The following is a 27,948-nucleotide window of genomic DNA, read 5'->3' as shown; positions in this document are numbered from 1 at the left end:
TATTTTTTTTTAAAGTAATTTCTTTAATTCTTTCCATGAACTAAGAGACTCCGCAATGTCAGTTGCCCAATCATAGGAATAGCCCCTCACAAAAGACATTTTTTCTTTATCATTGCCGTTTCCTGGCAGATCATTGAGCTTTCTAATAAAATCAACAGGATGTACATCAGCATACAGTTCAAAATCACAAAATTTCTTACAGTGAACACAAGAGGATATGAGTGCATGAGACACAACAAACACATCATGATCTGTTCTCTCACTTGTACTTATTTAGTTTTTATGTGTTCATTTACCCCCCGCCCCCCCCCCCCCCCCCCCCACACACACCTTTTTTTTAACGCATTTCTGATCTGTTTTGATTTATTCCATTTGATTTTTCAATCTCATACCTATTGTCATTAAACGCTTTTACCAAATAAGATTTGTTTTTCTCACTGAAACTAGAAACAGTGTTCATTGTCATTTTACGTAGGTCCCCAACTATCTAGTCACTAGCTACACTGATACTGTTAATTCTGCATAACACTACAGCTATTGGTACCTCATTTGAAGATTCCTGACAGAATTCACTAACTTCTCATTTGGAATCACTGATTAGGTTTAAGACTTTCGTTTTTGCCAAATATCTGTTATACACTCAATGACAGACAGTTTTATCTTGTGGTATTTTTTTTGTACTGGCTGCTGCTGTCGACTGCTATCCCCCTTTCAGCGTCATCTTCTTAGTTGCTGATATTGCTCATAATCCCGTCCCATCCACAATGTTTACTTCTACTCTGTCACGCAGTGCTAGGCTGCCACACCCTGGGATATGACGCTGGTTGGCTGCTGCAGTGGGTTCCAGTAATGGTGGCTTCTGCTTGAAGTCAAAATTCCTAGCCTCATTCTTGATGTAAAATCTTCACCTCATTGTCTTTATACTGTGCACTGTTACGTTAGTCACTGTCTGTTTATGCCATACACACACATTTTGCCACTTCATTATATTGTTGTTATTTGCAAATTTTGAACATAATTTTTCCACATTTGTACATGATCATTATATCATACCAAAATAAGATTTTCTCCACACAGCTAATCACTATATGCAATGGCTTGGTGCCCCTATTTTCATTCCATACATAATTCTGTTTCACTTGTACTGTGTGTGATGTTCACAGTCTGTTTATTAACACTGCCATTGTTACACTTGTGTCTGAATCCATCACATCATACCAAAACAGTAGAAGCCCTCACCTAGCAGCACCATGTGGGGCTATTGGAGCTGCCTAAAATTGTTACGACTACCACTTTGCTTTCACTATTTCAAAAGTTCTTGCCACTGTGCCCTCTCTGCAAAGCGTTCCTCACCCCAGGGGGAACTGTATGCGACATTCTTCTTACCTATTGTTTTATTGCCGTAAGTTTTGAAGAACCTTGAAGTCTCATATCTTGTTGAAAAGAAGTAACATACTGAGAACTGATGACAGGCAGTACAGATAGATATGCAAGAGGTCTTAAAATGTGAGTAACAACAATTGTTGTTACTAGCTTTTCCTTTCATGTAATAGTGAGATTCTTTGGGTAGAGGTGATTTTTAGTTTGTACCTAAATCTTTTTCATATTCATTTTTTTAACTTTGAGCCTGTAGGAAACTACTAATACTCCTAACAGTTATAAATTTGTTGTGTTTTTAAATACTGCTCCCGAGATTACATGGATAACTGAAAACCACGGAAAATCCAAAATACATAATTACTGAAAACTACTATTTATTGTGTTTACAGAACATGCTACATGTGTCGTATTAAATTCCAATGTGTTATTTACATGTTACTCACTGGAAACAAGCCTGTAGGAAAAGGGTAAGGTAAACAGAGAGACTGGAAATCAGTTGTGAACATGTTAGCAGTATACAGTCCACACATTAGTTGTAGGTGAAATGGGAAGTAATAGAACAGTATTTCAGAGATGTCTGATGGTGTGGGATTGAGGCCCTCATTGTTTTTTGTCGGTAAAATGTAAAATCACAGCCATAACTGTGTGTTTTAAATGAAAATATTCATTCCAATTAGAACAGACTATCTCGAGATTTGTCTTTTATCTTTTCAGAAATCATTGAACTATGCACAAATAATCCCCAAACCAGATAATTCATACACGGATAATAGGGAGCTCTTTGATTGTGTTTTACATTTATTTCATGTATATCAGATATACATTGTCTATTCTTTTACCCGTAAATTTTTCAAAGAGATGGCTGTGAAATCCTCAGTGTGTCAAGATCACATAAATGTACATTTTGAAGTATGATAATAGGGAGCTCTTTGATTGTGTTTTACATTTATTTCATGTATATCAGATATACATTGTCTATTCTTTTACCCGTAAATTTTTCAAAGAGATGGCTGTGAAATCCTCAGTGTGTCAAGACATAAATGTACATTTTGAAGTATGAACATATCAGAGTCCATTAAATTTTGGGCATGCAGCCGTGCAGCCTGAAATTTAATAGACTGTTCATTACGCCACGAACAATTGAAAATGCACATGAACATATCATCTTTATTTTATTGTTAATTATTCTACTGTTAATGTGAGTTTGAACTTTTTGAGGGAGGCCGGGGGAGTTTTGTTATCATCAGTGTTTCTGCTTTATTAATTCATCAAGTTATTATAGGTTGCCAAATTTTAGTAATTGTGTTGAGTTGTTTATTGAGTTATGAATATGTACAGTCCCTTTAATAATGTTTTTCTTTCTCAGGTATTCACATTTGATTATTTAGAACCATATGAGAATGGCTCTTGCCATTTATATACGAACTGCTTGCACTGTTTGGAAGATTCCCTTTGTGGATGGTGTGATTTAAACCAACGATGCATGTCAAGAAAGTCAAATGAGTCGAAAGAATGTGTATCCCCCGCATTGCCAAATGAATGGCGCTACCTTACTCTGCTTCCATCAAGTTGTGCCAATTGCTCCAACTATATTTCCTGTGAAAGTTGCGTTAGCAGTGGCCTTTGTGAATGGTGGACAGATGATGCTCGTTGTGCAAGGAAAGGGAGGTAAGAAATATAATGTACTCCTGAATTTTAATGTAGCGTGACTTACCATGTGTGAAAAGATAAATGTTGAGAGAAGAAATGAGAATGCATTAATATTCAAACACTGGAGAGTCCAGGATGGAATAACAACATAGCGGAGGTGTTAAGTCACAGACAGGCACAATGAAAAATAACTTTTTCATTGTGTCTGTCTGTGACGCCAATGCCTTCCCTATGTGGTGAATAGCAATCTATCCTTTTCATAATGCATAACACTAGCTGTATTGGCTGTAACTTGAGGAAGGTAGAGATCTAAAGTATAAAATGTGTCCACCTTCAGAGGAACAGTATTTGATGTACAGTCTACATGACCACACTTATATTAGTTACAGATACTTGTGGGATAAGGAACTCTTAATTATAGTACCACTTTGCCTATTGGAATAAGTGATATGATTGCAGCAAAGTAGAACCTTCAAAAAATTTTGAAAGATAAACCACTCACCTTCCTTTCTCACCTTTTTCAAGTCACAAATGGTAGTAATTGCTGGTTTTATGTGATTTGAACACACGATGGAGAGCTTCTGCCCCCTCTCCAAACCCGGATTTAAATCACTGAGCATCAGCAGTTTGTGCATTTAGAAAGGCAGAGGTGTTTAGCCACCAAATGGCCATGTATCATAATTCCATCTTGCAGAACTCTAAAAGTGAATAAAACTTATGGACATGATAGATAAAATAACAAACATATTGTTGTGACTCGCTGATCATTCAAAGCGCCGCCGCGCAATTACGTGCGTCCTCTACTTGCGGCGCTGTCTGCCAGCCATGCAGCAGCTGCGCCACCTAAGCGGCCAGCCGAGCAGCGGCGCTAGACTGGGACTCAGTGCTCATTCGAATGCTAAAGTGTACACATGTCTTGCTTGTCAACTTGCTCTGTGACTTATATGTGTTGTGTCATTCTGAAATATATCTGTTAAACTTGACGTTATAACAATTGGCGACGAGGTAGTGGATTTTTCCTTTTCGCCGTTGACCCACAGGGTTCCATGGCTACTGTCAAGCAACTATTGCAAAATCTCCTTGAACAGAAAATGCTTCTAACAGCGGCGATTCGCGATTTCGTCGCGGCGTCAAATGCGGGGCGTTTCTCTTCTTTGGTTGTACCTCCTTTTCGTCCTTACGACGAGACGGCGGAAGACTGGTCTGATTATGAAAAACGTCTTCGACAGCACTTCTTGGCATTTCATGTCACAGACAAACAACCATGTAAGTCTCTGTTCCTTTCCTGGATTTCACCTCAAATGTATTGGTTGTTGTCGCAATTGGCCCCTTTGAAGGATCCTGCATCTTTGTCCTTTGCTGAAATGTGCTCACTTCTGTCTGTCTATTTTCAAAAGCAAACGCATGTGGTAGCCTTATGTGTTGTCTTTTATCGTTGTCAAAAAACAGCCACATCAATCCTATCGCACTTGGGCTGCTGAACTTCACGGCCTCAGTTGAAAGTGTCAATTTTTTACTGACGTTCACAAAGAATCCTGTGCCGATTCCATGGTACGGGATGCTATTATCCCGTCGGCGCCCGACAAAGAAGTTCGGCAACGTGCCCTTCAGTTGACAAATCCGACTCTAGAAGAAGTTCTCTCCATTGCGCAGTCTTTTGAAATTTCTTGCGCCGCTGGGGCGCAAATAGAGGCGTGGGGTGATGTCGGGGAAATACAACCTCTGTGCACTGTTGACGACGCATGCGGCGCATCCCCGCCGGCCGACGTGGCCGCAGTGCGCTCCCACGCGCAGCCTCGGCCTAGCCGTAAACAACCCGCTAAGAAACTGCAGCAAAACCTCCGGCAACTTCCTTCATGTCCGCGGTGTTTTACGAAACATTCACATGAGGATTGTACCCAACGTTGGGCTGTGTGTCACAATTGCAAAAAGAAAGGTCATGTGTCTTCCGTTTGCAAATCCGACCGCATACATGATGTTCATGAACATGACGCTGATTCTGATTCTGTGTTGTCTGTCAATTGTGCTCCTTCCCTTTCAGGGAAGTTATTCCTCACTGTCCAAATCCTTGGGCAAGATGTTCGCATGCAAGTGGATACCGGTTCTGCTGCCACTATAATTAATTCTCAGACGTATCTTCAGTTGGGTTCTCCACTCCTGTCACCTGTCACTCGGCAATTACAGACGTACAATAAACAGAAGATTTCTCTCTTGGGACAGTTTAATGCTGAGGTATCTTACAAATCCATCATTCGCAATGTTCCCATATTTGTGGTCGACCAGAGCAACGCAGAAAATCTTTTTGGTTTCGATGCCTTTCGCGTTTTTGGGTTCTCTGTAGATGACTCTGTCAATATTGTCTCTGATGCTATTCCTTATGCTCAACTGGATTCCTTGTCGACAACATTTTCGTCCCTTTCTTCTCGTGGGTTAGGCCCTGCAAACGACTTTGAAGCTCATATCACGCTCAAACACACTGCTCGCCTAAGTTTTTTCGGGCTCGTCCCATTCCTGTGGCCCTTTGTGATCGGGTAAAACGGGAGTTGGATCGTCTCACTACTTCAGGGGTCTTGCTTCCTGTCACTTCCAGTGAGTGGTCCTCTCCTGTCGTTGTCGGTGCTAAGCCAAATGGTGATATTCGTCTCTGTGGCGATTTCAAAGCCACTGTAAATGCTCAATGCCTCATCGACACTTACCCTATGCCCCGTCCTGAAGAACTGTTCACTAAACTTGCTGGAGGCCAGTATTTTTCTAAAATTGACCTGTCAGAAGCTTATCATCAACTTCCTCTCGACGCTGCTTCCTGGCAGTTTCTGGTCCTTAACACGCCTTTCGGCCTCTATCAATACCAACGCTTGCCATTTGGGGTTGCTAGTGCCCGTGCTCTCTTTCAGCGATTCTGGAACAATTATTGCTCCCTGTCCCTGGGTGTATCAATTACATGGACGACATTGTTGTCACTGGCTCCACCACTGAAGAACATCTTCAAAATCACCGTACACTTTTTCATGTCTTACAGACTGCCAGTCTTAAGTGTAATCTTCAGAAATCACAATTTTTTCAGGCATCTATCACGTAATTGGGGTTTCAACTCTCTCGGGATGGTATTCGTCCGCTTCAGCAAACTGTCGCTTCGATTGATGCCCTTCCTCGCCCTACATCTGAAAAGGAACTGCAGGCCTTCTTGGGGAAAATAGCATACTATCACAAGTTTTTACCATCTGCGGCTTCGGTGGCTCAGCCGTTGCATCTCCTGTCGCAAAAAACGTGCCTTTTCACTGGTCCGAGTCATGTGATGCGGCTTTCCAGAAATTGAAGACTATGCTGAAACAGGCCCCGTGCCTGGCTACTTATCGACCTGCCAACATCTGGTTCTTGCCACAGACGCCTCTCAATACGGGGTCGGTGCAGTCCTTGCGCACCATTTTTCTGACAGTTCGGAACAACCCATTGCTTATGCCTCCAAAACGCTCACGGATGCCCAACAATTTCATATTGTTACGGATCACAAACCACTTGTTTCCTTGTTTCATCCATCAATGTCACTTCCGGACAAGGCTGCACACCGCCTCCAGCGTTGGGCTCTTTACTTGTCTCGTTTCAATTATGAGATTCATTTCCGGCCAATGGCTCAACATGCAAATGCTGATGCTCTGTCTCGCCTTCCCATGGGTCCTGATCAGGCATTCAATAGGGCCAAACTTTTGTGTTTCCACCTGGATGTTGCCGAGCAGTGGGTTGTGGACGGGTTCCCCATCACTGGGGACAGGCTGGCGGCTGCTACGAGTTCTGACCCTACCCTCTCCCGGGTTTTATGCTGTATTCAGAAGGGTTGGCCAGATCGCCCGTCCGCTAAGACTTCTGATCCGTTGCGGAACTACTACCCTTTGTGCTACCGCCTCACTTACATGTGTTGTGTTGTTCTGAAATATATATGTTAAACTTGACGTTATAACACGTGTTAACAACTTGGTGGAAATAAATGAAAGTGCAAGAGCACATTGCCAGTTGTGCACAGAGTGCTGGACGCCAATTGGTGTGAGGTCAGCATGACTACAGTGTCAAATAGGATTGGAACACACAACACAAGATACTGCAGGTGCAGTTGTAACCACATTTAACAGGACATCAAGGCACACAATCCCACATGTCGGCAGCACCATTTGTGATGGTGCCAAGAGTGCATGGACTGGACCAACAAGGAGAGGGTCATGTGTTCTTATCGGATTAGAGCAGATTCAGCCTGTGCAGTGATTTTGAAAATACTCTTCTATAGTGAAAATTGGAAACACATAGTGCACACAGGAACATTGTTGATCGTGATCATTTTGGGGGTGGTGTTGTGCGAGGAGGCATAATTGTGCCTGGGCACACTGACTCCCAAATTTTTGAACACCACACAGTCACTTTTAACATTATTGTGATACTTTACTCCTTCCCAGTGTGTGTCCATTTAGGGGAAACGGTCTGCTCTGACTTCATTTTTATGGGTGACAATGTGCTACCACATCAAATACTACAGGTGGAGAAGCTCATGGAACAAAAGGATATTCGGGAAATGGGCTATCCTGCTCCTTCCCATGAATCAAATTCCATCAAGCACATGAGGGGATGCATTGGGAGACACATATTGCAGCACATTCACATGTACCAAAGACCATCCAGCATCTGTCAACCTCAACCATAACCAACCCTGTGACCAGTAAGGGAGGACATTGGAGAGCATTCGTTGCCACCTGTGTTGATCACACACCATATTAAGAACTATGTCTTGCCTTTTGTAATGTCCAGGGACCATCATAAATCATGGTGACTTCAGTGTAATTATTGTCTTTGAGTAAAAGTGTCATTTCTGTGTGCCTTATTGCGTGTTTCCTTGTTACCTTCTGTTCTGTACTGCAGCAGGTCTTTCTATGTATTGCCCAGGTTTCACCAAACTGTGATACTTGGATGTGACAGATGATGCAAAAATTACTTTTGTCCTTGCAGACTGGTGTGTGTGTGTGTGTGTGTGTGTGTGTGTGTGTGTGTGTGTGCGTGCGCGCGCGCATGATGACCAAAACATGACATTAGAAACTTTAAGAACCTGCCAGAATGAAGACTTGAGTAGTGAGTATACCAAGTTCAATTTTCCTTGCGAATAACTGAATTGAAAATGATACAGTTCATGCTTGAAAACTGTAAGTTCTCAGATGATATATGACAGATATTAAGTAAGGTTGCTGATTGGATGAGTGTATGTTCTTGTTGCTTGGATATTTATTCTATTGTCAACTGCTGTCTTATTTTATTGAGCTACTGTACAAAGTTTTCAAAAGTTTGAAATGTACGTAGTAAATTTTCTTCCAGTGAAATGACATGATCTTTTTCACAACTAACTTGAAAAAACAGCTTTTAGGGAGGCCAGCAACAGCTCTGAGACATTGTGAATAACAGTTAAAAAGCACTCAACACTCAATAGCCATTCAAATTATCATAAAAATTATAATAATTAAAAGTTCAAGAATTATGAAGTGTTTACAAAAGAAGCATAACTGTGTGAATGTGCTTTATTTTCAACTACCAGATTCACATCAGTATAGATGCATCTTCAGGTTTATCTGCCAAGAATACAGATCACTGTGTGAAATTTTTTGAAATGACTGATGTAACAGAACCGCAGATAATGTTGGCAGTCGACAAACGATGATGAGCAGCACTCACAGTGTTTATATTTTCATAATGTTAGAGGGTAATCCCAAAAGTAAGGTCTCCTATTTTTTTATAACTACATAGACCAGTTAATTTCTACAATGGTCTACATCAGTTTACAGCTTGAACATTTAGCTATTTTTCAACATAAACACCATTTCTGTCGATGCATTTTTGTAGACATTGTAGCAGATTTTGTATGCCCATGTCATACCAGCTCACTGCCATGCTGTTCAGAAAGTTATGAACTGGTGTGATTGATGCTTGGTCTCAGTTGTAAAGTGGTATGCCCATGTTTCGTCATCCATGACAATTGAGTACAGAAAGTTGTCCTGTTCGGCTGCAAGGCAGTGAAGATATGCGCGGGAAGCATCAACTCATTGCAGCATGTGGTCCTCAGTCAGTATGCGTGGCACTCATCTTGCGCACACCTTCTGGTAGTTCAATGTTTCCATTAAAATTCTGTGAGTGGTGCTTCAGGAAACCTCAGGAACCAATGTGCAGAGATCATCCAGGGTGATCCTCCAATCTTCACGTGTGCTTTGCTCAACGTTTAACACTGTCTCCTCAGAAATTGGCGGTCTCCCGCTCCTCTGTTCGACATGAATTTTGGTCCGACCAGCTGCAAACTCTCTACACCACTTACGAACATTTTTGACTCCATGCATGACTCACCATACACTTCCATCAATTGGTGATGGATTTCAATTGGCGCAGTGCCCTTTGCTTTCAAAAACCGAATAACTGCGCGCAATTCGCACTTGGCGGTAACATCCAATGGGAGCTCCATTCTCTACGGCTGCCAAGCCAAGACTGAGTGCCTCAGCACGGCGTGCACATGTTTACACACAGCGCGTGAAGCACTCTTCGTAACAGTGTGACCAACTGCCACACAAACAGAGTTGTGTACTTATACAAAAATAGGAGACCTTACTTTTGGGATTTCTCTCGTAGATGGACAATTACAGAGACCCAGCATTTAGGAAGTATCCACGGTAAGAGTCAAATTACATTGGTGGGTTTTCATAATGAATTTGAGTATATCGAAAAGATGCTTGTCAAAATGTGAAAAAGAAGGGAAAAACAAATAATGAATGGGACACTAATGTGAACTGGGATAAAATGCCTAAAAAATCTGCTAATTTCAAGAAAAAGTATTTGTAAAATATTATCCAAAAAATAATAATACAGTATGGAACCAAAACGTCGAGAATAAAAGAGACCTGAAAAATAGCTTACTGAATAAAATCCCATAGGATATATTGCAGAATTATGTAGAGATCAGCTGTATAAATCTGATGTAAGTAAAACTTAAAATCCTGTGTGGTGTGTATCCATCTGAGATATTGCTAACAGACCGATGAGGTGTAAGCAGCTAGGCTAGCAGTACTCTGGAAGGTAGAAGACCACAGTTCCAGAGAGGAAAAAGAAAGTAAACACACAAACATCTGCAAGGAGAAAATCATAACTAGGAAAACAAGCGTTTCTGGGAACCGCATTATGTAACTTTTAAAAAATCTGTAGTTTATTGTAGGTATGAAATGAAAGATAAAACATAATCTGCTTTACATCGCTACCTCAGTATTATAAAATTACTGAAGGAGTAGTATTTGAATATAATGAAGTTGCTAAATTAACATGAAAATCATCTTAGTAGGTACTGGTGATGATTCAAATAGTCAAAATTTGATAGGATATTGCAGTGTCAGTTTTCAATCTGATTATTCAGAGCTGAACCAGGGGCTTGCTTTAATGCTTTCATGATACGTATTTCTTCTAAAACATTTCCTTTTTGTTTCCTTAAATATAACATACAAGTTCTTTTTAGTGTCATCTTTAAGGTGTAATGTGATCCAGTATTGTCATATAGTTATTAAACAGTTACTGTTTTGGAATTATAAAACTGTTACTTAGTGCAGTTTATGGATAGTATAAATGAAATTATTTGATTCATTGTGAGACTATTTTGACACTGTAGTTTGTCTTACAAAGGAGATTACGTTTGAAGCAATATTATGCCATATACGGAAATATTGCTCGGGTGCGAGAAACTGTAACAAGTTGGAGCAGCATAGAACTTTGAACATGTACAAGTGAGAGAAATTGAGTGTCACTGGTTGTTTGACTCTTGCCAGAGTAATGAGGGAAAGTTGAAAAATACTAAATGAAATGTTTCAGTAAAGATGGTGACAAATAAAAATATAGTAATATTATTTCAAGAATCAGTTTTCATTGGCAGCCATAAGAAGGTCTTACACACTTCTAAAGACTACTTCAATAGCCATAATAGAAATGAGACTAATTTAATTGCAGTACACAGAGTAATTTTTTCTGTACTGTTTCTTACAAAAAGGAGAGAACCTTTACCATGTCAGAAAGAATCATTTCATGCAACAATTTTCACTGTAAATAATTCTAAGACATTTTGGATAGGTAGATAACTCACAGTTTGCTGCTTTGCTTCCTCAAACCTGTTGATATACGTACAGTAACTAGCAGTTAGCTAGTGGTTGCGGTATAGCTGTTGATCAATCAGCCTTAAAAGTTCCGCAATATAAGAGAGCAGATTGGCCATCAGAAATGCAATACAATTTTTTGCTGGGGTAACAATGGATCAGTGCTTAAAGTAAATGTCTCCAGTGCTTGGAGAAGAATATTCATGTCGCACTACTAAATTCAAATAGTACATATCATTTCAGAGAATACCTTGTTCCCGGCCAATGCTGCTGAAAAAAGGGAAATAATAGCAAGAGTAACATACTTCAACCTTGATCAAACAGTAGAAAATCCAGGATGGAATGTAACAGTATTAGGAAAGGGAAGTTGCCACTCACCATATAGTGGAGATGCTGAGTCACAGATAGGCACAACAAAAAGGCCTCAACCTTGATGACACTTGCATTTTGCTCTTTTTTGCAAGTTTTGTGTCTGCATTCTGCACTCTCTCTGACAGGAGTAGATAGCAAATTCTATCTTGTGGCACAAAGAAATGCTAAAAAAGTTCAGATGTGGTACACCAAGGTATCTAAATAGAAGTGTCAAGAGCTACCAAACTTTAACGCCATTATTGCAATGTATCATCTGTTTCTCATAACAAAAAGTGTGCCTCAGAAAATGAAGTTGACCCCGTCACTGTAGAAATGTTGTGATCATTTAAGAAGAGAATTGGTACTATAATTTTTCATTGTAAAGGTTAAACCATGTTCCTCCAGTCTCAAAAATTAAATGGGAGGTCTGGCATTCTCCAGATTCAATGGCAAATAAAATCATCAGTCCAAGATCAACATCCAACAATTCTTTCTTTTTCCTCTACTGCAGAATTGCGTCCTGTGAGCCATATCACGTTATGGTACTTTGTCTGCACGCAGTTGAATAGCAACTTCTGCTGTTATGGTATAATGAATCTACTTGCTGTGTGCATTCATACTGATGTAAATGTAGCTGAGAATGTGGAGACAGTTTTCCCCCTGGTATCATTTAAATTGTAAAGCCTGTATCTAGTTTTTCTGTGGCTGTCATTGTGTCATATAATTGACTTGCTACTTGAAGTGTATTATTAGTATTGTTTCTGCTGTTGCCACTATCAGTTCAGCAAAGCTATAAAAATTATTTAGTTGATGTTATTTGTAGATCACAAGATGCTGTGATACAGCTGTCAGAGTGTCCTATGCCCTGCCACCTGCGAAGAAACTGTTCTCAGTGTTTGGATGACAGAGGGCGATGTGTGTGGTGTGAAACAAAACAGGTAAGCTGATAGAAGGTTTGAAAGTGCATGTGAAGCTGTACTCTGGTAACATAAATTAATTTTTGTGATAATGTTTAAAAGCTTGATTAACTACAGTCTGCAAATGCAATTATTGCACCAAAAAGGGAATTTCCTTCGAGTAATTTGTACCCGTAGTTAGTCTGAGCTCACTTTTTCTGAAACAGACAGATGTTCAAAGAGAGAGACCACATTCAGAACACTGCTTGGCTGGTCTTTTAATACCCATTTTTCTGTTCTTACTGTTACAGATATCTGTAGACACTGTGCAAATAAAACTACATTTTATTTTCTCCAGAAAAATAGCTAACAGTAAGTTTGCACTGAGACCTGTAGGAGGAGCAGCTTCTTGCAGGCTTTTGTTTTGTCCTGTTTCAAAATTATGGAACTGCTCTTGTGAGTTGAAGAGGAGGCATGTCTTTCTTTTGCCCAGTTTTTTCTAACAATTTTATCCATAGTTCTGGCTTATTAATTCCTTTTTTGTTAGTGACTTTATCTGAAACTTTATCTGGTTTTCTTTTCATTGCTGGCTTTTCATTGACGTCTGTCTTGCAGACATTTTTTCATCTCATATTGTCACCATTTGACATGATCCAATAAAGCTGCCTCTAGCCTTTTCTACCCTTTACGTTTATAATATAACAACAAAAATAATCAGTTTTTGAAAAATGATGTAATTGCATAGATAAAAAATCTACTTGGCAAGCAGCAGCAGGTGAACACATGTGTAAAGGTATTTACATTTGCAGGCTTTTGGGGTCAGACTGAGTCTGTCCTTTTCATCCCACCTGGTAATCTCCCGTGACCCAAGATTCTGGGTGACTTCTCTAAACTCTCCCCATTTCCCAAACCTCACCAGTCCTATTCCTTCATCCCTCTTTCTTCTCCTTCAACCCTTCTGCCAGGAAGAGGGGTGACTGGCTTTGAAAGCTTGCTAATTTAACTACATTTATTTGTGCATTCTCCTGCTGCCGCATGATGAGTATATTTCTTATTTATCCAATTACCTTACAGTTCTAACATTTACACATCCATGTTCCTCCTGCATGTTTCTGGTGTCACCTACCCCTCTTCCACTAGGGCATTCTCTCTCTCTCTCTCTCTCTCTCTCTCTCTCTCTCTCTTGGGGTACAGCAGAGAACTTTTCTTAACACCTTACCATTCATTCACATGGCTATTTGTCCCTCCTTTCCATTTAATTTTCATTGTGTCATAATTAGGTCTTTGTTTTCCTGCCTCTTCTTGTAATTCCAACGTACATCTCTACATTGCTTGTTGACCAACCTCCAGATTTTGAATAATTTTTACATTAATATTCCAAGTTCCACTGTCATCAGTCAAAGCTGATAATACACACTAATTGTATACTTTCTGTACTGCCACATTGCAAATTTAGTTTTAAAACTCTGTTTAAGTTACCAGAAGTACTTCAAGCTAACCCAGCTACTTTGTTTATCTGTTCTGTTGTTGATCAAGTTGATAAACTGCCATAAACACAAAAATGCAGCAAATGGTTCTGTTACTTCATTGTTAGTCGACTTCTGTTTTCAGTGTTTTGTCTAAGCAGTACTTTCACCTTATGTGATAATAAGAGCCAGAGCCATAACCATAGCCATAACCATGTTTTTCAGAGCTACTTTCAAACTTTATTCATTATTTCAGTTTATGTGCTTTAGAAGCCAAAACTACAATGGTAGCCGAAAATTGAAGTTCATCTAAGACTATTGAGAAACATTTTTGTGATACCGTATTTCCTTCCATGTTACCTTCTTCAGGTTCCTTGCCATCCAGATGAAGCTTGGTGGAATTTGAACAATGACTAGACAAGGATGAGACAAAAATATGGAAACACAGTGTGAAATGAACGTAAATCCACATGCTAGACAAGCAGGCAGTTTACACTGTTGTATCTGTCCCTGACAGTATCTGTGCAATGTTGTGAATAGATTTCAAGCATCAGTCATAGTTGTGAGTGCATCATGTTAGAACTAAGTGAATTCAAACATGGGCACATTGTTGGTGCTCGTATGGTGGATGCTTCCATAACTGAGGGAACTGAAGTGTAAAAGTGGAAAAGCATCATCCACTATGTCACAACGTTGGCAAAAGTGTATGTTGAGTGATTTTGATGAACTGTCATTGAAGAGCATTGTGACAAAAATCAAAGAAGACAACAGCTTCAAAAGTCACTGCAGAACAGTCGCATTTGCGAACCGTTTCAGCTCTGAAACCATACAAAGATAGCTCCATAATTGTGGAATTGCAGGGCGAGCAGGAACTCCAAAACCACATGTCGGTGAGACAAATGCTCATAGCAGGAAGATGTGGTACCGAAGCTATGAAACGTGGTCTATATAGTAATGCAAGAAAGTCATTTGCTCAGATGGGCCTTGTATCTTACTGTTTCCAACCTCTGACCGAATTTACATCAAAATAGTGAAACATGATGGGGTGGTGCTTTGGGCAGCCGTATCATGGTATTGCATAGGCCAGATGAGTACTCTACAAGGATTATGTGACCACTTTGGTTGACCAGGTCCATCCCATAATATAATGTTTGCCCCTCAATGGTAATGCTGTGTTCCAAGACAACAGGGCTACTGTTGACATAGCTCAGCTCGCATTGTCCAGAACTGGTTTTGTGAGCATGAGGATGTATTGTCCAAGTTCCCCTGGCTGCCATAGTCACCATATCTCAAAATTATTGAGCCGCTGAGGTGTACTTTGGAGACACGGGTCCGTGACTGCTATCCATCTCCATTATTGGTACCTGAACTTGCCACTACTTTTCAGGAATAATGATATAAGATTCCCTTGAAAACCATACAGGACCTTTATTTATCCATTCCAAAGATGCCTTGAAGCTGTTTTGAAAGCTAACGGGTTTCCTACACAGTATTAGGTATTATCATGTATTGTGATTTTGGCGTTTCCATATTTTTCTCCAGCCCATGTATATCATTCAATATAGCAGCATAGGCTTACACCTCAAATATGCTAGCTTTACACTAAATAAAGGGGTTACGGCTAACATGAACACACACATTTTTCATTGTTTCAAGAATCACAATTATGTAAACAATTAAATGATATAGTTTAATGTCTAAATGATAATTTTTTTATCTCATAAATCACTTATCTTTATATAGCTCTTTCTTGATGTTGCATCTTTATGTAAAGTTTGAATTTGATTCATGTATTTTGGAGCAGACATAAATCACAAAAAAACCTCAAAATATCAAAAGTAATTTAATAATACACGACAAACCATGGACCTTGCCAAGGCGGCATTCTTGCATGCCCAATGATGCAGATAGTCGTGCCATCAGTGCAACCATAACCAAGGGGTATCTATGGAGAGACCAGATAGGCCTATGGTTTCTGAAGAGGGGGCAGCAGCCTATTAAGTAGTTGCAGGGTTTACAGTTGGATGACTAACTAACCTGTTCTTTCTAACATTCAGCCAATGTAGCCTTACTGTGTTGGTATTGCAAAGGCTGAAAGCAAGGGGGAACTGTATAATTATTTTGCTTGATGGTGTATAGCTCTGCTTTATGCCTTAATCATGATGCCTTACTCCTGTGTATAATATTCTGGAAGGAAAATATTTTTATATACTCATCTTAACGTAGATCAGGATATAACAGCTTTTGTTATACGTTCTTGGACTATGAATAAATCCGTCAGCTACATTTAATAGTCTTGCTTTATTTGCTATAATTCATCACTTTACCTCTTGTTATCTTTTCACCACTTTGCTTATCACACAGTTCATATGGAAACTCTAATTGTTTAAGTTTAATGGAATTAATTTATGATCTTTTTAAGAGTAGTTAATTAATTTGTAATTACAGGTAGTTTAATGTATTGCATTTATTTACTGACAAGACAAAAAAAGTGTTTACTATATTCAGGAATGTGAAGACGATACATTTGAGTGTCAGAATTCATAGCAAATAAAGCAAAAATTTTTGAATAGAGCCAAAGCAGTAATTCAGACTAAAAAAAGTAGGTAAGATAGCTTCCTCAGGGAGGGATAACTCAAGATGATAACTTCAGGGGAAAAACAACACGGTTCTGCACTTCAGAAAAAGGAATGTGTGATCATTTAATCAGGAGGGTAGGTTAGAGAATTTAACAAAGAAATGAATGAGTTTAAGTTAGATTCAAGGGGGATTTGTGAAGCATGGTGGCTGGACTCCTGGTCAGCTGTGTGCACAATTACAAATACAAAATCAAACAGGATAATACTGGAGTAGGACTACTAACGAATAAGAAAATAGGCATGTGAGTAAACTACTATACGACTGTCAACTACACAGTTAACACATTGTCATAGTCAAGGTGTACACAGCCTACACTCACAAATTCATATGCCTATTAGATGTGCAGACGATGAAGTGATTGAAAGAACATATAATGAGATAAAAGAAATTATGCAGATAGTTAACAGAGGCAAAAATTTGATTTTGATGAGAGACTGATATTCAATAATGGGAAAAAGAAGAGAAGGAAAAATAGTAGCATTAAAAGTGGGAACATCCTGGTAGAATTTTGCACAGATCTAATTTAATCGTAGCAGACCCTTTGTTTAAGGATCATGAAAGAATGTTGTGTACTTGGAAGAGACTGGAAGACACTAAAAAATTTAGATAGATTTTATACTGGCAAAACTAGATTTTAAACTGTAAAACATTTCCAGAGCCAGATATGGATTCTGATCATAATTTACTGGTTATGAACTGCAACTTGAAACTGAAGAAATTGCAGAAAAGTAGAAAATCGATAAATGGGAAGAACTACAGGTTGTTGAGAGTTACAGAGTTTGCATTAAACAATGATTGACTAAAAGGGGAAAGGAATACAATAAAAGATGAATAGGTAACTGTTAGAGATGAAGTTGTGAAAGAATCAGGCGAAATAGGTGAAAAGACGAGGTCCCATAGAAATACTTGGATAACACACAAGATGTTGAATATAACTGACTAAAGGAGTAAATATAAAAATGTAGCAAATTAATCCGGCAAAAGGGAATACAGTTGCCTAAAAATTGACATAACCAGCAAGTGCAATATCACAAAACAGGAATGGGTGTACAAGAAATGCAAGGGTGTAGAAGCCTGTGTGACTAGAGGAAAGGTGGTTGACATGTACAGGAAAACTAAAGAGATCTTTGGGGAAAAGACAAGCAGCTTAATGAATATCAAGAGCTCGTATGGCAAGACATTGCTAATCAAAGAAAGGTAGACTGAAATGTGGAATGAATATATAGAAGCACTATACAAAGAAAATGAACTTAAAGATAACATCATAGAAAGGGAAGACAAAATAGATGAAGATGAGATGGGAAATTGGTACTGTGAGAAGAATTTGACAAAACACGGAAAGATCTAATTGGAAACGAGGCTCCTGGAGTTGACAGTCCTTTAGAATTACTGAAATCCTCGGGAGACCCTGCCATGAGAGAACTATTCCACCGGATGTGGAAGATATATGAAAGAGACGAAATACCCTCGGACTTCAAGAACAACACTGAACCATCAATTTAGTAAGTCATTGTTATAAAATACTGACACAAATTATTTATAGATAAATGAAAAACAGGTAGAAGTCGACCTCGAGGAGGGTCAGTTTTGGCTTTCACAGATATGTAGGTACACACAATACAGTACTGACTCTACGGCATTCCTTAGCAGATTGACTGATTAAAGGCAAACCTACATTTATGGCATTTGTAGGGGTAGAGAAAGTTTTTGAAAATGTTGACTGGAATACAGTATAATACTGTATTCCAGAAGCCGTGGGAATAAAATACAGGAAGTGAAAGGTTATATAGAACTTGTACAGAAACAATTACAAGAGTTGAAGGACATAAAGTGAAAGCAATAGTTGAAAAGGGAGTAAGACAGGATTGTAGCCTGTTGTCAACGTTATTCAATCTGTACGAGTTAGCTGTGAAGGAAACCAAGGAGAAATTTAGAAAGGAAATTAAAGTTCAAGAGAAGACATAAAAGATTTAATGTTTACCAGACATAGTTGTGTCAAAGACAGCAAATAATTGTGATCAGTGAAATGGCTTGTGTCATGGGAAAATGAAGATAACTTCAGAACTGGGGACCAAAACAGTCATGTCGAGTGTCACGTGGATTGGTACTGTGTCTGCTCTTGCTTCCAACTTACATAAATGATCTTCCAGTAGCATTAAACAGGAGTTCGAAAACTGAGTATAATGTTCGCTAATGACACAAGCATACTAATGAATGGTCCAAACTCAGCCCAAGCAGACACTGTTCCGTTGATGGTGGAACAGGCCTACAAGTGGTTCGCAGCTGACAGTTTAAGTATTGACCCCACAAAGACTCATGCTGTGAAGTTTCAAACAAGCAATAGTGACCTTTTAACATGATAAGTAGACATTAATTAGTGGTACACTGAGTGAAGCACAGTGTGTAACATTTCTTGCAGTCCAGCTGGATAACAAGTTAAAATGAAGTGAACAGATGGATAAGCTAACTGAGAAGCTCAGTTCATCGTGTTATTTACTGAGAAGCATCTCCCATTGTGTTGACCTAAACGCAAAAGTTTTGCATATTTTCACTCCTTGTTGTCTTATGGAATAGTTCTCTGGGGCAGTGCACCTAAATTAAGTTTCTTTAGCAGAAATATCTGTAGGAGTATTGCATAAAGTATGTAATTGTACCTCTTGCAGAAGACTTTTTAAGGATCTTGGTATTCTTACTTACACTTCCCAATATATTTGCTCCTTAAAGTTTTTGTTGCTGATTTTAAAAATCAGTTTAAACTGAACTGTGGTATACACAGTCACAATACAAGACAAAAAATAATAATTTTTGTGTAGACTTTGCCTCCTTGTCCAGAATTCAGAATGTAGTTATGTACTCTGGTGTTTAGATATTCAACAACCTCCAATATAACATAAAGCAAGAAACTGGTAATTGCTACCAGTTCAAAAGAAAATTAAAAACTTGTCTCATTAGGTACTCTTTCTACAAATTATCTGAATAGATAGATTCAGGGATTTAAAATTTCTGTTAGCTACATGACAGGTAACAGTGTTATAAAATTGTGTAACAATTGATAATGACCTGTAAGTAAGATTCCGTATTTATAGATGTAAATATTTTTTCTTTGAAAATACCATTATAATCAAGAAAATATGAAGATAAGCAGCAGTTAAATTACAAAACAAAAGAGGTAGCAGTTATTTTCAAAGTAGCAGCTTTCTTACTACTTTAGTAGATTAAATTTAGATGGCATAAGCGTGAATAACATTAAGCAGTGTAATAATTGTTTATTGTTCATACAGTATACAGATTAAGGTTCTATGATGTGACTGTTCATTATTTTAAATGCATGTAATTTTCATAATATTAGCTTTTTATGAAAACAAACTTACTTTACAAAATTGTCCACATCCCCTTACCTGGAAATGAATACAACCCATAGAAGGGACCCGTTGTCCTTCCTGTTGTGTATAAAAACTGTAAATAAGCACAAAACTGAAGCGGATCTTGCTGCACATAAAAAATTCTTGCTCTTGATGCACTTCAGTAACCCATGCTGCCCACTCTCGCTACAATAAGGGCAGCGCAGCATCTCAAAATACATCGAATCAGCTTTTGAATGAAATCCAGTGGTATTTCGTGCCACTCCTCTAGTAAGACAACCTGCAACTATTGTAGCGTTTCTGAAGCATTTGAATGAAACCTAACTCTTCTCTTCAGATAATCCCAAAAGTGCTCTATGGTTTCCAGCTCAGGACCACATTCTGGCCACTGTAGAACATTGATATAGTGTTGCCAAAGAAAATTTTGCACTTTGGCTGCAACATGGGCAGGAGCGTTATTGTGCATCAGAAGAAATTCTTTCCCAAGAGGTCATGTCGGAGGTTGTACATGAGGATCAAGTATTTCTCGATGTACATTTCTCCTGTTAGAGGACACTCTATCTTCCATATTACATTCCCCACAAGTTCGTCATACCCCTATATGGTCATCCTTTCCGTGTAAGTTCGCTCTAGTTTCATCGCAGAACAGCGTTTTCCTCCAGCACCGTAACTGCCAATATCTTTGGACTTTGGCAAAGCGCTGATGTGATCTGGTTAAATGAGGCACTTATTCTGCCACCTTACCTAAACTGATTCTTGTGTAGGCTGTTCTAGGTTGTTTGATCAGTTAACAGTTGTCCAGTAGCATGGTGAAAGGCACAGTGAAAGTCTTCTCATAGTTCGTGTACTGTTTTTGTGTGATTCCTTGATACAAGAATTTGAAGAAGGCAATCCTCATCAGCTCATTAGTAGTATAATTTTTGTTGGTACATATAAGCTGACATGTTCCACATCCTTGAAGGTTCTACTTCTGGTTCTGATGTACAGAATATGATTAATGAATGAATGAAATCTGTGAAGGAAACCAAGCAGTAATTTGGGTAAGAAATTAAAGCTCAGGAGAAGCCAAAAGATTTACGGTAGTAATTGGGTCTGAAATAGCAAGTAACTGTGAGATCAGTAGGATGGCTAGTGTCTTGGAGAGATGTAATACTATCAGCACCAAAATAAATAAGTAAATAAATAAACAAATACTAGCAGCACCAATAAAAATAGAACATGGGCAATAGAATATTGTTGTTGTTGTTGTTGTGGTCTTCAGTCCTGAGACTGGTTTGATGCATCTCTCCATGCTACTCTATCCTGTGCAAGCTTCTTCATCTCCCAGTACCTACTGCAACCTACATCCTTCTGTATCTGCTTAGTGTATTCATCTCTTGTTCTCCCTCTACAATTTTTACCCTCCACGCTACCCTCCAATACTAAATTGGTGATCCCTTGATGCCTCAGAACATGTCCTACCAACCGATCCCTTCTTCTAGTCAAGTTGTGCCACAAGCTCCTCTTCTCCCCAATTCTATTCAATACCTCCTCATTAGTTATGTGATCTACCCATCTAATATTCAGCATTCTTCTGTAGCACCACATTTCGAAAGCTTCTATTCTCTTCTTGTCCAAACTAGTTATCGCCCGTGTTTCACTTCCATACATGGCTACACTCCATAAAAATTCTTTCAGAAACGACTTCCTGACACTTAAATCTATACTCGATGTTAACAAATTTCTCTTCTTCAGAAACGCTTTCCTTGCCATTGTCAGTCTACATTTTATATCCTCTCTACTTCGACCATCATCAGTTATTTTTCTCCCCAAATAGCAAAACTCCTTTACTACTGTAAGTGTCTCATTTTCTAATCTAATTCCCTCAGCATCACCCGACTTAATTCGACTACATTCCATTATCCTCGTTTTGATTTTGTCGATGTTCATCTTATATCCTCCTTTTAAGACACTGTCCATTCCGTTCAACTGCTCTTCCAAGGCCTTTGCTGTCTCTGACAGAATTACAATGTCATCGGCGAACCTCAAAGTTTTTACTTCTTCTCCATGAATTTTAATACCTACTCCGAATTTTTCTTTTGTTTCCTTTACTACTTGCCCAATATACAGATTGAATAACATCAGCGATAGGCTACAACCCTGTCTCACTCCCTTCCCAACCACTGCTTCCCTTTCATGCCCCTCGACTCTTATAACTGCCATCTGGTTTCTGTACAAATTGTAAATAGCTTTTCACTCCCTGTATTTTACCCCAGCCACCTTCAGAATTTGAAAGAGAGTATTCCAGTCAACATTGTCAAAAGCTTTCTCTAAGTCTACAAATGCTAGAAACATAGGTCTGCCTTTCCTTAATCTAGCTTCTAAGATAAGTCGTAGGGTCAGTATTGCCTCACATGTTCCTATATTTCTACGGAATCCAAACTGATCTTCCCCGAGGTCGGCTTCTACCAGTTGTTGAACTAAAACAGATGGTGCCACGGGAATTGGCTTAAAAATGAGACACCAGAAGTAAAAATAACTTACGGGAATGGAGCTGGGTGATGTCATTGACAACGGCTGATATTTCACCATACACACCCTGCCATTTTCAGGGCAAAACTGTAGCAAGTAAGCCCTGTGCAAGCAAATTTAAAACCACAGTTTTCAGAGAATCTCCATAAAGATAACACACACACACACACACACACACACACACACACACACACACACACACACACAGTAAACACTAATGCCATCACAAACCAAAAATGTCTAATGTCTGAAGTCAACAATAGTGAAATTAATAATGAATGGGAGAAGTAGCACAAACTCTGTCCCTCTGCTTTTCCACAAGGGGGAGAGCGGGATTCCATGCAGAATTTAAACAAAAACCGCCATCTCTATTTATGAGGTTATTTCCTAATTTAATTTCAACAACTTAATTAATAACACTATCCCAATTGCTGGAAGTGGAACTTTTTACTTTCAATAGGGTGACTGGTGCCAAGACAGTATTCCTTAATGGCGGATATGCTGTTGTAAGCATGTGTGCCACTTACGTTCAGTGTACTTGCCATCCACAGTTGTGATAATCTGACCAGTATATGACATGCCACAACTGCAAGGAACATTGTAGAAACATGCCTTAAGCAAACCAGTGTCACCCTTGACAGAACCTAAAAGGAGCCTGATCTTAGATGGCAGTTAGAAAATGCTCTTTACACAATATTTCTGCAATATATGACCAATACTTCTCGTAATGCTACCTGCGTAACTCAAAAGCCATTGACTTTGGTGCCACCTCAGTATTATCGTCACTTCCCCGCTGCACAGTTGGTCGATAGGGCAACACGTGTATGAGCTGTCTTTCACTATAATCATTCTGACAAAAGGTGACTTTGAGATGGGCTAACTCAGCTGAAAAACTTTCAGGGTCTGCAGTGATTTGGACCCTATGAACCAAGGAACAAAGTACCATTTCATTGAGCTGCATTGGGACAACAATCAGACTGCAGATACAAGTCAGTGTTAGTAGGCTTCCTATAAATGGCATGTCCCAATGTACCATCCACCTTCCTTGTGACTTAACACATCAAGAAAGGGAAGACAGCCATGCTTTTCCCCCACCATTGTGAAACTGTTATTCAAGTGGATTGAATTCAGGTGTTCTAAAATGTCCTTAAAACTTTCACTGAGACAAAACAACAAAAATATCATCTATATATTTGAAAAAAAAACACGCAGGTTTCCAAGGTGCCAACTCCAAGGTACATTTCTCAAAATCTTCCAGACACAAATTGGCAATAATAGACAACAACAGGCTCCCCATCGCAAATCCATCTGTATGCTCATAGTACTGGTCATTGAATAAAAAGTAAGAGGAAGTCAATACATTTCGAAATAAGTTCGTTAATTCAGCACTGTAATGAATCAGACAGGGGAACATGAGTTTTTTGCTACACGACACACCAGAGCAGTAATGTTAATCACAATTAAGGACCTTGGGGAGGCCATATAACCCAGAAGGAACAATACAATAAGAATTGAGACTCTTGATAGTATCCTGTTCAGGAGAGACATGAGGCTCAGAGTTCATGCTCTGTTTGTTATTAATTTCACTATCAGTAACTTATGACGTTGGTCATCTTTAGTTATTAATGGCACACTGACTCGGGCCTAACACACCAGTAGTAGTTTTGCTATTTGGTCAGTAAAATAAAATGAAGACTGGCAATAACAAGAAAATTGATATGTCATTGGAGCCCCCCCCCCCCCCTTCCCCCAGGTTAGGAAATAACTAAATGGTTTGAGGAAAGGTGCTGGCCATTTATCACAAGTCATTTATTACTTTACAAAACAACAATCTTTTATTGGGTTGGGTTGTTTGGGGGAAGAGACCAAACAGTGAGGTCATAAGTCCCATCGGATTAGGGAAGGATGGGAAAGGAAGTTGGCCGTGCCCTTTCAAAGGAACCATCCCAGCACTTGCCTGGAGTGTTTTAGGGAAATCACAGAAAACCTAAATCAGGATGGCCGGACACGGGATTGAACCGTCATCCTCCCGAATGCGAGTCCAGTGTGCCACCTTGCACGGTAATCTTTTCTTGCATAGTTAGCAAAAATTCTAATAAAATACAAATGATTCAGGTAATTACTCCAAAATTCCTACAGTTAATCACTTAATTAGAATGAATAAAATGCACCAAATTAGGAAGGACTAACAAGCAAGTAGTACAATCAACTATAACTTAAACATGCACTGAGTGCTGGGTGAACAATGACAGCAATGATGAAACAGATTACAATTCCCACATTTGGCAGGCCAAATGGGTGCTTAACATTAATGAACATAGCTTACAAAGTGTAATACATAAGGTTACACAAGTCTGGTATCAACACAAATATCCAATATTTGATCTGTCAGGGTAGCCCATTGGGCATATTCAAGGTACTGACGTGGGAAAGTAATAAAGTACCATTTAACAGATTGAGCATTACACCAATATCAAAACTATTACATTAAAAACCAAACTTCAAACAGAGAAAATATGGAAGGGGCAGGTACGTCAGGCCAGGTTTGAATAAGATGGTATAGAATAATCGGCACTACTGGTTAAATTAACGCCCATTTGCTACAAGATAGGAACTCAACTTATGAGGGATGCCACAGCAATCCAGAAGGCCGTAACATCTCGGAGGCTATGATGAGATGGGAAGTGGCGCACTGCAGCGTGCACGCATACGCGTACTGATAGGCTACACCTGCTGAACCGGTGGGTAACAGAGAACACCCCGAGCCAGTGCCTCCAAACGCTACGAACAACTCGGAAGGCCTACAGCAAACAACCGAAAAGCCAAGAGCGAACAACCAAACATATAACTCATGCATAATAATCACAGAACATATGAAAATGCTCAGACCAAGACAAGAAGTTCAATGTGAGTGTGGCTCCAAGCTCCAACCAAATCCTAAGTATAACAACAAGAATTTTGTGATAAGAATTACTGAAAAGGTTAACCGGTTAATCTTCAAGTAAATATAACAAGATAATGCAAGAACCAGGAAATCGCACAGTACTCAGGCAAATTAATTTAAGTGGCTTAAAAGGTAACATGCAAATCTTGAGGGCTAACACTCAAAACAGCTACAATAGTAATTATATTTAAAAAGATAAATATTAATTTTCTTGAAAGAGGCAAAATCTCAATAGAGTTATACAGTATATAGAGCCAAGATGCACTGGGTCGGTAGCATTTGCATACTACAGTCGTAGGCAACTTTATAGTTGCTACCCCAGTCAGGAAAGCAACAACTTCAACACAAATAAGACTCAAGTCCTACCTCAGTGATCACTAACACAGCTGGCGGCCTAGAACATATGAAAATTAATTTCAGGCACAAATGACAAAATAAGCAGATAACTGAACAAGTTGTAACTAAAAGAAATTCTAAAACACACAAATATGGCACTCAGATTATTTCAAACGGAGGCACCAAAGGATGAATTTAATGCTTGAGAGAGAGTGATTGAGAACCACAGGCCATCCAGTGTAGTGGGAGCAATTTCAACATGGAAGCACGTGTGTCAATCAAGTAACAAGTACCTTGTCCCAAAAGGACAGAACAGATGGCACCAGAAAATGAACAGAACACCAACACCAACACCCACATCAGCAACTATGCCTGATTAATCGAGGGTAAACCGGACATTGTGCCCAAGCATTGCTGACAGACACCACTCTGTTGACCACCACCTGCTTAGACAATTGTGCACCCATAAGTTCCGTGAACAACTCAGCATACATCATATGTACTTCGGGTCTCTCTCTCTCTCTCTCTCTCTCTCTCTCTCTCTCTCTCTCTCTCTCTCTACAAGCTGCTCCAAGGACCTACAACAAAAGACTCAACTACCCGGCGACTACACACAGATGGTTTGTACAAGTAAGCAAAGATTTAAAAACATAGGACAAGCCAAAATGGCTCAAAAAACATTTCTGAAATGTATAATTTGTTAAGATTATTAGGAAGAGAATTACACAGGAATTAGGAAGAGAATTACACAGAGATGGGTTGCACAAGTAAGCAAAGATGTAAAAACATAGAACAAGCCAACATGGCTGAAAAAGCATTTCTGAAATGGGTAGTTTGTTAAGGTTCTTAGGAAGAGAATTGATTGTTACTCATCATAAAGATGACCCATTGAGTTACAGACAGGCTCAGCAAAAAGACTGCTACACATTAAATGGCATTCAGCCAAAGCCTTCTTCAGCAAAGAAAACACACACGTGCGTGCGCGCACCTGCACCTGCACATGCACGCACGCACGCGCGCACTGACACACACACACACACACACACACACACACACACACCTCATGCACTTATGACCACTTCCACCAGCAACTCCAAATGGAATGCAACTGTGATGTGAATAGCATAGCAGTCTGTTGTTGGGTGGAGAAGGGGAAGGGGAAGGACAGCAGGGTACAGTTGGTGGGAGAAGACCGCTGTCTGGCAGGGAGGCACACGTATAGGTTTACGGAAGGTAAAAAGGATGGTGGTGAGAGGATGAGGGGACGGAAACTGTTGCGCAGAGGATGTGGGGGCAGTAGGCTACTGTAGGCTGAGGCTGGGGTAATTTTGGGAGCAGGGAACATGTTGCACAGAATACTTTCACTACCGTAGTTCAGAAAAACTGGTGGTGGAGGGGTACGTCCAGATGATGTGCGTTGTGAAGCAGCCATTGAAATCTATCATGTTATATTCAGCATCTGAATGTAACATGCTAGATTTCTAGATTTCAGTGGCTGCTTCACAATCTGGGCCATCTGGATCCACCCCTCCACCACCTGCTTTTCTGAACTGCACAAATGGGAGTTATCCTTACAACACTTTCTCCACTCCCAAAAGTATTCCCATGTTTCACATAGCCTCAACCTATGGTAAGCAAAGAGAGCTTCACTCCAAGTTTAAACACAGCCAAAACCTCTCAGACAAACAGAAGCTAAACAATGTCAAAGTTAGCGTAAGGAGGGTTATGCGTGAAGCGTTCAGTGAATTCGAAAGTAATATTCTATGTACCGACTTGACAGAAAATCCTAGGAAGTTCTGGTCTTACGTTAAATCAGTAAGTGGCTCGAAACAGCATATCCAGACACTCCGGGATGATGATGCATTGAAACAGAGGATGACACGCGTAAAGCTGAAATACTAAACACCTTTTTCCAAAGCTGTTTCACAGAGGAAGACCGCACTGCAGTTCCTTCTCTAAATCCTCACACAAACGAAAAAATGGCTGACATCGAAATAAGTGTCCAAGGAATAGAAAAGCAACTAGTTCGATTCTACACAGAGTACGCGAAATAACTTGCTCACCTTCTAACAGCTGTGTACCGCAAGTCTCTAGAGGAACGGAAGGTTCCAAATGATTGGAAAAGAGCACAGGTAGTCCCAGTCTTCAAGAAGGGTCGTCGAGCAGATGTGCAAAACTATAGACCTATATCTCTGACGTCGATCTGTTGTAGAATTTTAGAACATGTTTTTTGCTCGAGTATCATGTCGTTTTTGGAAACCCAGA

At 39.5% G+C, this 27,948-nt stretch overlaps 1 protein-coding gene across 1 annotated transcript in view; it reads left to right on the top strand.

Moving 5' to 3' along the window:
- The window catches only part of LOC126262233 (multiple epidermal growth factor-like domains protein 8), a 338,254-nt gene that overhangs the window by 164,578 nt on the left and 145,728 nt on the right, over positions 1-27,948 (top strand). Inside the window, exons 14-15 of the mRNA XM_049958701.1 lie at positions 2,747-3,048; positions 12,352-12,466. Coding sequence (XP_049814658.1) covers positions 2,747-3,048; positions 12,352-12,466 — 417 coding nt within the window. The remainder of the gene's footprint in view (positions 1-2,746; positions 3,049-12,351; positions 12,467-27,948) is intronic.

This window comes from Schistocerca nitens, chromosome 6 (genome assembly GCF_023898315.1).
Source record: "Schistocerca nitens isolate TAMUIC-IGC-003100 chromosome 6, iqSchNite1.1, whole genome shotgun sequence".
Classification (NCBI taxonomy): Eukaryota; Metazoa; Arthropoda; class Insecta; order Orthoptera; family Acrididae; genus Schistocerca; species Schistocerca nitens.
This window is presented reverse-complemented; position numbering and strand designations above follow the sequence as displayed.